The 11422-nt window shown below is 36.8% G+C and overlaps 1 protein-coding gene across 2 annotated transcripts in view; it reads right to left on the minus strand.

Annotated features, from left to right (window-relative positions):
- LOC106465236 overlaps positions 1–11422 on the minus strand; it is a 56772-nt gene that overhangs the window by 3678 nt on the left and 41672 nt on the right. For both annotated transcript variants that reach the window (XM_013925444.2, XM_022393108.1), the window contains 3 exons: positions 9714–9814; positions 8261–8370; positions 815–872 (listed from right to left, as the gene is read on the minus strand). In XM_013925444.2, the coding sequence (XP_013780898.1) occupies positions 815–872; positions 8261–8370; positions 9714–9814 (269 nt within the window). The remainder of the gene's footprint in view (positions 1–814; positions 873–8260; positions 8371–9713; positions 9815–11422) is intronic.

Consider the following 11422-nt stretch of genomic DNA (forward strand, 5'->3'; position numbering starts at 1 on the left):
CATTTATAATTTGTAGTCATTTTATAACGAAAAAGGCATAATTTATATTTATTTCCTAATTTTTAACGGTGTTAAGAGATCAGTCAAATCGACCAAACCCCTACAGAGATTTGTTAGTAAAAATAACAGATAAAATATAAAGTTTTTTCTACATTTGATAACTATCTGGACATTATAAAGATTTTGCATGTGAAATTTGAAAATTTTCTGATGCACAAAAGTATTTTTAATCTAAAAGCATGAAAACTATAACAAGTACAAAATGGTTATGAGGTCAGTCCCAGGGACAGAGCCTGTGCTGAAAGAGTTAAGTAGATGATGGTAGATGATGAAGATGCTCAAAATTTAATGTTAATAAAATTGTTGGTAGTTTATAAGATGGAAGTTTTGTGTTGACATCTGTATCTTTTTGAGTCTTTTTTGGAATGTCTTTTTTTTCAGTCATTTTTCCATTTTAAGATTTTCTGAAACTGAGATGGAGTAACAGTTTGAAGTATGATTAAACAAGTCTTCAGGTTTTTCAATTTTACTTTCTTTCTCCTTTGGTACTTGGAATATTTTAATTGTAGCAGGCTTCAGATCTTTGTATTGTTGCCATTTTAAATTTAACCCTTCATTAGAAACTAGAGAATCATGACAGCTACTCCTGTCTTTCTCAACATTCTTGATTTTGTGTAAATAAATTTATTATTTTTCTAATAGAGAAGGTAATGATGCAGAGCTGTTAATCTTTGTTGTAATGCTTAGTTTAGACTTGAAAGTTGCTTTTTAAGACTTTAAACTTTTTTTTTTGTGGAGCAGATTTGAAACTTACTTCTTTTAGTTCTTCAGTTTTCAAAACTTCTCTCTTCCTCTTTCTTCCACATGTCACACTGGAATAAATGGAAGAAATGATATACTGGAGCTTAGTGAAGGTTAGAAATAAAAAAAAATTAAAAATTAAACCTCAAATGATGTGTTATATCACAATGTTCTGAACAGAAAGTTGTCAATTTCTTTTTTTGTACAAGCTTCATTCCATTGAGAAACATATTGACTAGCTTTGATGAATTTGTAATGGCTCTTGTCACATAGTTAGAAAGCCAGAAAAATTGTGCTAGTTATGGGACATTGTCTGTTTTTTGTATGTTATTATTTTATGTTCTTTGGTGCATTATGTAAGTAAAAATTATTTAGTGCACTACTACCATTAATATAAAAAAAGTAGGGTTCATTGACAGTCAATATCAAAAAAAGAAGGTCCAGGTAAGTACTTTGTTTCTTGTTGTTCATGTGTATTCTTTATTTGATATTATATAAGTAACTAAACTGTTAAAAATAGGAATCTCTTTAGGTTAGTTAAGGTTAGATTAGGCAAAATAAATAATAATAATATAACAAAAATATTTCATGAGGCACACACGCGAGTAGCACAGAGTAGCTTGTGGGTAACGTAATTCGATACCATAACACGATTCCCATGTTCCCCAAGTGATTTTCAATTTGTAATGGCATGAACAGTAGGTCAATAAAACAACAAAATTTAAGTATAAATAGATGTATACTGTTATGTATACTTTGGATAAACAAATATTACAATTTTAAGTTATTCTAGAAAAAAAAAGGGGTAATTTAGATTTATTTAAATTTTTATTGGTGGTTACAAGATTGGTCAAATTGACCAATCTTGTATAAAGTTAGGGTACAGAAAATAACAGATAAAATATAAAGTTTTCCTGAAAAAAAAACGTTTGAAATGTATTTAGGAGGTTTTAGAGATTATGCAAATAAAATTAGAGATTTTTGAGATGAAGAAAAGTATTTTTAATCTTAACATGAAAATCACTTTTTTATATGTAAAAGACTTGTAATATTTTCTGAAAGTCTGCTAAATTTTGTGGAGATTCACATACTATATTAAAAGCTAATGGCAACAAAACTATAATGACTTTAAATGAGGACAAAGTGGTCACGTGGTCAGTCAATTCAACCAAGCCTGTGTAGAGAGAGTTAACAGCATCTGGAGTACTGCATCATGCATGATGGATAGCCAAGGCATTATACACCCTCTAGATCTGGATGTTTATGGAACTGATTTGATCACTGGCCACGAGGAAAACAGTACTCAATGATATCTACATCTTTGTTGTTCAATTCTATCTTAAGTTATGGTTTACTGCTCCTAGCAATGATCTAAACTTCCTACAATGTTTTGTTAGGTATAATAAAGATGAATTATATTCTTTAAAAACCATGTCAGTTGAAGATTTCAAGACAAAGAACATAACAGATTTCTTCAGGTGCTTCTAAGTTAACATTTTCCTAAACTGAAAATGTATTTTCAATAGATACCTCCTCTCATAAAAAGCCTTCTCAACTTACACTGTCCTCTATCAGTGCAAATATTTGCTTGACACAGCCTTGATACTTCCACTTATTTTTGCAAATGACTATGCAGCAACCCACCACCAATAAAAGTGTAAAGCCACCCCTATCTTAACTGGAGCCCTCTCTAATCTTGCACATGTTAACCACTTTGTCAGATCAAACCAAACCACACTAAGTAAGTATCTGCGAAAGTAAATTTTCAGTTTAGGAAAATTTTAACTTCTGATACAGTATCTTACCTCCTCTCAGAAAAAGCTGGAATACCACACTGAACTGGTGGAGGGCCAGTGAGAAGATTATTCCCCCTTTAAGAAGCACCAAAAGGAAAACTGTGGGGTGTGAGAAGGAATTCGAAAACAACACATCTGTGGTAGCTGCACCATTTCTGATCTAGGTATACTCTTCATCTTGCGTAATCTGTTGCCAAAAAGGACAGAAACATAAAGGGACCCCAAGAAAAAAAATTACAGAAATAATGGGAACTCCCTAGTGTAGAGTGGCTGGGGTGCAATAGACTGTAAATGGGAGTTTGACCTCAACCAACACCTGGTGGCATCTGGAATTGTACATCAGGTCCACAGTAGGAAGAGGGTTTTCTACCTTTCACCTCAAACAAAGTGTCTGCAGGGAAAATGAACGTCTGTACCAAGAACCCGTATCTACATGTCTGCACCTCCAACACAAGTAACACCAGATCAACCAGGAACTGACATCTGGTAGATGGTAGGAAGGAGGAGAGATCATATGGGTGTTTTATTCTGGTCCAAAACCAGGTGGCATTGGGAATTTTTCATCCAGTCTATAGTAGGAAGATGGTCCCCAGCCTTACATATGCAGGAATTCATGTGTCTCATCCAGCTACAACCAACATTAGATCCACCAGGAACCAACATCCAGTGAATGGTAGGAAGAGGGACCACTATTTAGGGTTGCATCTCCAGTCCAAAACCTGTTGGCATCTGGAATTGTACATCAGGTTTGTAGTAGGAAGAACCTCAAATGCCAGGGATCATCAGAGATGGGTGGTAACCCCTGTCTGCTTTACTCATGTTGGTTACTAGTGTACGGCCCGAGACAAATATATTTATAAAGCAAAAGACCATGAGGTATACCTAAGAGTGGTCCTGTGGAACACCCCATCTCAACAATGGGTGTAAGATAACTTGTATATGTGTTATGATATTGTAATTTGAAAGCATAGAGAACATGTTGAGGGAGTCAACAAACCAACATCAGGCAGCATCTGGAACTGTACATCTGGTCCGCAGAAGAAGAGTCTGGACGTCACAGTAATCTAGCATGATCATACAGTAAAGATTTAAGAATAAGTATACCTGGTCATGCAAAACAGATAAACAGTTACAGCACTGATGATGTCCCCCAAGGGAAGATGGAAATGTGCAGCCAGGGACAAGGGAAGGTGACAGATCTGATGGGAAGTACACATGAAAAAAGCAACAATTATTAGAAGAAAAGAGAAGAAAACACCAAGCAAATTACCTGGTGAATTCAACCCGGAAGGGTGATGGGAAAAAGGTCATAGGAGAGGTAAGGATCTTACAGAAGAAACAAACAGACTTGGGAACCGTGGAAGAGAGCAGTACATGTCATTTGCTATTAGAGAACCCTGACCTTGCAAAGAAGGAAGACAGGATTCAAAGTTATAAAGGTGGGAGGGTAAAAAGTACCATCTCAAGCAGCCGAAGTCTTGGACATAAAGGAATGAGTAGGAAAGAAAAGAAAAAAGGAACAAAGAAAATAAAAACACGGCGACATCAATCATGAACACATAAGAATGACAATATTCACACACCAACAACAGCAGGAACAGGGACTTCAAGAAAGGTGATATAAAGATCACAAAGCTAAAAGTACCAATGGAGGACCACACAGAGGTGCTAATCTAGAAGGGAAGCAGGGTAGGAAGGACGGAAAAAACATATGAAATGAAACAACATGGATAAGACTGGCAACTGGAAAACACAAGCAAAGTCAGTAAACTAAAAAGTGGCAGATAATGCTACCCTGTAGTCCACAACAATGAAAAGTAAAAGGCCCCATTCAAAAATCCAAGGCAAAAAGGACAGTATGTGAGGAACCATAGGATGGAAAGGACTATAACCCCTTAGGACAGACCAAAAGTGGTGTGAAGAATAGCAAGGACATATGGGAAGAGACAACTAGGAGGATATGTTTATAGGTACCATCTGAACCAATCTAGACTGAGAGCATCGACTGTTCTCACCAGAGGATGAGGAACAGAAGACCAAAATCGAGGGAGTGGAGTAGTGAGAAGAGAGGCAAAAACACCCAAATCTAGGACATCCCACATAGCACACAAAACCTGAAAAATGAGTAGATCCGAAGACCAAACCACAGGGAGAATGTTGTTGCGATAACCAATCCATGATTAGATTCAGGGCACCCAGATTATGACATACAACAAAGTGATGGGACAGCAGTGGGCCCAACACAGAATATTCAATTTGAGAAAACAGGGGTATGTTTGCCGAATGTCCCTTGCCCAGTGATGAACAAGCCTATCATAGAAAAGTTGGAGTAAACCATCACCAACCTGGCCCTAGGAGACTGCAAAAAATGAAGGAAAGCCTAATGATTGTTATGTAGAGAGGTTTCAGAAGGATACCGTCACCCCAAAACCTCCTGAGTGGCAAAATACACCCTTCAACTGGAAAAAGAAGCATCCGTAAAAGGTGATATTAAGAACAAGGAGGAGTAATACCTAGAATAGTATTGTCTTGATCCAACCACCAGTCAAAATTGGTCTGAAGGGGAAGGGTATGAGGGGCATTTAAGGGATCCTGAACTAGGCTCCATTGGTCTATCAAAACCCACTGACGATGATACATGAGGGCACAACCAAGAGGAATGAGAGATTAGAGAGAAACCCAAGTCCCCATAAGAGAGAGAACCTCTTGTGCATTAGAAGGAGAGGATGAGATGCTGCATATGAGGCATTCCATAGCTCGCAATTGAAGTGGAGCAGATAGGGCCCAACAGAGGAGAGAGTTTAAAAACACCCCTAGATGAACCCAAAAATTGTGTGGAGGTGAGGAAAAATTGCTCCATTTTGACAAGCCAAGCCACCAGGACAATGTCCTGGAGAAGCAACTAAGGATGTAGGACTGAGTCGTCTTGTGAGAAGACAAGAAGAAGCTACACATCCATAGAATGGTGGAAACAAAGGCCCCTGAAATGAATTTGGAAGACAAAAAAAGGATCCCGAGGAGAAAGGAAGGATACTGGATTGTTAGACAAAGGGGGAGATGAATAGAAGTGGAGGGCCAAACTTATGAACTGACTTTCAGAATCCATGGATCGACTATCAAAGACTACCAAACGTAGGCAAATTGAGGGAGTCTGGCCCCCACTAGACCTGATCTAAGAAGGGGTGGCAGAGTAAGACAAATATAGGAAAAGGTAATTGAATTATTGGGGTACAATCCCCACTAAAGGAGAAGCAACACCTAATGCCGCAATTCCAAATAAGGGAAGTCGGAATGATAACCAAAAGTATGATCTTCTACAGTTCATGGAGGTCGAGGCATACTAACCCTCAAATGCAAATGCTCCCCAAAATTAATTGCATAAACCCCAATACACTAAATAATGACCCAAAGACTAGTTCTCAAGAAGGACAGGGGGAGAAAGGAAAGAGGAGATAAAGACATAACACACCTGAATAATCAAATACACCAAGGGAGAAAAGAGATCTGGACAAGTCTCCTGAAACAACACACGACTGAGAGGCCTATAAAGGAGAGGGGAAAAAAGCTGTACAAATCCAAAACTTCATAATCACTGAAATCCATGATAGGACAATTATCAGTGTGTTCTGAGTATTGGTGAACTCCCAAAGGACCAGAGCTGTCACTTCATGGGTTGAGAATCATGGTTCCAGCCTGTTGGATACAGTTGTTAATTCCACTGCAGCATTTAGTCATGACCACCTGAAACTGTGAGTGCGTAACTCACAAAAGTGAAAGAGGAGAGAAGATAAATAATTCGTAACTCTCCATAAAAGAGAACAAAAACAGTAAAGAACAATGTAATTGTAGTACAAAAGTTAAGAAACTAAAAACTTGTGGATAAGTGAATCAAACCGAGAAAGTGGTTAACAGTTGCAGCATCAATGAGGGTTGCTGTTTAGTCATTTGCATGTTGGTGTACTTTGGTGACGGATTTTCTTGTAGGCAGATTTTGTTAAACAAGACCGGTGTCTGTAGGTTTACTTTCTTCTTAGAATTCTTCTCAAGAAGTCGATAAGCCGTCTTAACGTTGTTAGAACAACGGGTAAAAGCTGTAGCTAGTGATGAGTTGGCTGATGCGTTTCGAATGCGTTCTGCATCCATTATCAAGGCTGAATGTTGTGTGAATTGTGATTACTGTTGGTGGATATTTATAGGTATGGGTAAGAAGGTGGTGGTATCTAGCTTGTGGAAGGCATTAATTGGTGGAGTGTTGTATTGTGGCTTGGGGGTTTCTCGCCAAGAAGTAGCAGTGTGCGTGCTGTTCCTGTCAATTGTTTGTTGATTATGGGAGTTTGCTGTAGGATTTTTATTGCTTCGTGTATTTGAAGAGTTGTGAAGTAGGCATGTGAGTAGGCAGAAATAAGTGGGAGTATCAAGGCTAGTGGCGAGCAAAAATGTGTGCCAATAGATGGCAGTGTAAGACAAGAAAGCTTTTTGTTAAAGGAGGTAAGATATCATATCAGAAATTCCACTTGGGTTTCTGAATTATGACCCTGAGTCATGGGAGCTTAGAGAGGACTACAGAGAGACACTACAAACATTTCAACACTTGAATGTGGTAACTCTCAATGCTAAAATGGGTGTAGTCCTTACTGAGGAGATAATTCCATCACAACATAGAAAGAAAAAAGAAACAATTCCTCCTTCAAGTTGTGCAAGATCATAGTTGACACTTTTCTAACAGCAAAAAGAAAACATTAAAAATGCAAATACAGACTGACTACACTAAAATCATACAATTATGTAATTATACTAATATACATGCAACAAACTAATATACTTTAAGTAAATCATTTATAATAAATAACAAATATGTTTTTACATCACACGGTACATATGGTACCAGGCCACCATAGTTTAGAATTTCAACCTTATTGAGAAAAACCTTGAAGTGTGGTTAAAAAATAGATGAAATTTGGAAATTAATGTTTTTTCTTTGTACATTGGAACAAAATTAGGGGGTGAAAGTTTTAGAATTTTTAACCTGAAATTTTACCTGCAAATAAGAACTACTCTATTATACATCTATCCAACTAGTGCCCTTCAAAAAGAAATTTCTCTAAACATAATTACTTAAGTTCTTCTGCAGTTGAGCTGGAAAGTACTGATGCAAAAGCAGATATAGACACAGATTATTGAATATTTAGATATAATTATGTAAATGGAAATCTTGATTAAGGTGTAGTCTAAATTTCGGTTTTGAAGTGAAAAACACTTTACTTGGTTGCTCAAATCTCTTGACAGGTGGGTAGCTGTATCACATATTTTCCATAGGACAAAAAATAAACAGTAGAATTGTTTATTAGTTTTTAAGCTATGTAAAACAACCAACAGTTATCAAGTAGATTTATTGTGAGGTTTGACATTTCTAAATAAACATAGTAGAAGAAAAATGGTAGTTTTAAACTTTATTTTTTTTAAGAACATTATTTTTATTTCATATCAAAAGCAGCAATATTAGAAAGACAATTGTATTAAGTTCTCATGATATGTCCCTTATGAGCTCCCACAATGAAATACTCCTTCTACACTTAGTTGATACAAATTATTACACACTTTATTTTCTCTGCCTATTTGCTTTACTACAAAATGTTCTTTTTTGGACAAAATGAAAAACTTACATCCTTTGAAGAGATACTTTTTCCTGTGAAGTAGCTTCAAACCCATGAGGTATTTGAAAAAAGTATCTACAGCTGCCTGGCTGCTCTACATCCACAATAGATGTACTTTCCTTAAAAACATATATTAGAATTCTTAACAATGAATAGTGATCACATTGGATTTTTTGCTAATACTGAATAACCTAGCAAACACAAGTAATTAGATTTTCTTGAAAGCTAACAATCAGAAAGGTTTTCTTTTTCCCAACAAGTTTACTTAATAGATCTACTAAAAAAATGGTATTGAGACCCTCCAAAAAACAGTTTTCAATCCAAAAGGCAAGTGTGCATCAAAACAAAAAAAAATGTCTAAAAAATTATGTAAATAAAACTGCAGCACATTTTCAGTCTTATGTCAGAAAATTAAGATATTCTTCGTGAAAAAGTGATATATAATCATGTTTACTTTCATTTCTAAGGTAGAAAGAGGTTCAGGATTAATGTTTCAACCTACGTACGTCTACCTAGAAAACGAAGATTAGTGTGATGAATATCAGCTCTCAGCTCACCCTACCACAGCTATATTGCTGACTAACAAAACAGTTATTCATATTTGCATTAGTAACAAAAAGTTCACACACACATGTTTTAACTAAGTTGAATCACAGCTTATCCAATATTGTGTGAGCCATCCAACAATTTCACTTACTACTCATAGTAGGAAAAAAAGGTTTAAATGTAAAATCCACATTAAAATTTTTTTTTAAACTAAAATTGCTGGTGGAGTCTATATGTGATCCATAACCTATTCAAACAATTTTTGCACTAAATTCCTTTTGGTTTGTTTGTTTATTGTTAAGCAGAAAACTAAACATGGGTAAGAAAACATGGTCTTAAGGGGTATAAGCCTTCAGACTTACTACTGAGCCACAGAGGGGGGGGGTACTTTTTGGTTCATGACTTTGTTGATTACACTAACCATACTAACACAAGTGTTTTAAAAAAAATTGAAACAAAAATATCATTCAATATTCTAATTAGTAAAACTAATTGCTGGTAGACTGTTCTATGTATTACTTCACCAAATTTTTTTGTCAAAAACATAAAATTTCCAAATATAATGCAACACGTAAAGCCAAATGAGTAACTTCAGGGTTAATCAATTTCATTTAGTAACCTTAAAAAGGTTTTACTATTGTACATAAAACCACTGGTAAGAAAAGATATATAGACAATATCCAAATTAGAACAGTTACAGTTACTTAGGTCATTCTTACATGTGTACTGGTGTTGCAATTTCCTTCACTCAGTATCAAAGATTTTTTAATTCCCTACTTCCTACCTAGATTTTTGATGTAAGCTCAATCATATTATCAGAAAGATGTTTTTAATTCCCTCATTCATGAACTTGTATTAATAAAATAAAAACATTAAAAATAAAGATTTTCTTCTTGTAACATAATGTTATACTTACTGATTTACATTTTATTTCTTTCTCTTCTTCCTCATTTAATAATTCTTCTACATAAACTTGGACAAGGTCATTTTGCAGGTGACAATGTTGATATAAACCACCTGTGTTTAAAAAAAATTTTTGAATTGAAAGTATTTCTACATAAAAAAAGACAACAGTAAGGTGCTGTTTGTTTGTTTGGTGCTTTATGGCGCAAAGCAACAAGGCTATCTGTGCCAAACAACCAGTAAAAACAGTGAAAGCAAATTAGAATAAAATGTAAAAATACAGCAAGTTAAAACCAAAATATGTCGATAAAAGATTTATATACAATTAAAAAGACCTATGGTGCATAAAAGATTAAAAATACAATCTAGTCGGACAGTGTCACCATTACCAATGACACTGTCCAACGTCAGGGGTAAACTCTTAGAAAATGCGTGTCTAAAATGTTGCCACCGCTCATGGTCGTAACTACAGCACAACAGTAAAATGTGGGCTATTGTGATTTGAGAGTCACAATGGCTACACATTGGTGGGTCAATACCGGATAAAAGAAAATAATGGGTTAAAAAACTGTGACCAATGCATAGCCTTGCCATGACAGCTTCCTCCTTCCAATCCTTATGGAAGGAAAATGGCCAAAGACCAACAGAAGGTTTGATCTGGAAAAGCTTGTTATGACGTTGGTCACCCCCAAGTTGACTGCCAACTGGCACGAAGCCGTGCCTTGAAGACAGGACCATAATCCATGTATGGGACAGGCACGGCCATGATGGCACCAGAGCAGATGGACTTAGCTGCAGTGTCACTGAGCTCATTCCTGTGAATACCAACGTGGCCGGGTATACAAAAAACTGGATGAAAGCAGAAGATAGAGAAAAGTGGGCCAATCGGTGTTGAATATCGATGAGAACAGGGTGAGAACTAGCATTAAACGATTCCAGGGCCAGTAGAGAGCTAAGAGAATCAATGTAAATAGTACAATTACTGTACTGCATAGCTTCTACATGATCCAGGGCAAGAGAAATAGCATACAACTCGGCTGTGAACACAGAAACTGTAGAGGGGATCCTGCGAGCAACTACCGAGCCACAGCACACCATGGCAGAACCTACAGAGTCACCCGATTTCAAACCATCCGTGTAAATAGGAAGAGAAGAATGACTCGAAAGATGTTCAGCAAAAAGAAGACGGTACTTCCAATCAGGAGTATCTGCCTTCATCAGATGACTTAAGGAAAGGTCACAGGAAGGGATGGTAATAAGCCATGGCAGAATGGGCTGATCATTGGGGACAGCAATGTCATCTAATGCCAGACCCAATTCAGCCAGTTGTGCCTGGATACGAAGGCCAAAGGGAAGAATAGCAAACCGTCTGTTCTGAAAGAGCATTGCCCACTGAGGAAGAAAGACACAATCCCAGGTGGGATGCTGTGGTAAGGACTGAAGCTGGTAGCATATTGTAAAGAAAGTTGCAAATGACGGATGTGAAGAGGAGGTTCATGGGACTCAGTGTACAAACTCTGGACTGGAGAAGTGAGAAAAGCCCCGGTGCAGAGCCGAAGCCCCAGATGGTGAATGGGGTCCAGCATCTTCAAGGCCATGGTCCTGGCAGAACCATAGACCAAAGACCTATAGTAAAGTTTGGATCGAATCAGAGCACAATAGATCCTGAGCACAGAACATCGATCCGCTCCCCAAGAGCTGGAAGAGAGGACATGGAGGATG

This window comes from Limulus polyphemus, unplaced genomic scaffold (genome assembly GCF_000517525.1).
Source record: "Limulus polyphemus unplaced genomic scaffold, Limulus_polyphemus-2.1.2 Scaffold1879, whole genome shotgun sequence".
Lineage (NCBI taxonomy): Eukaryota > Metazoa > Arthropoda > Merostomata > Xiphosura > Limulidae > Limulus > Limulus polyphemus.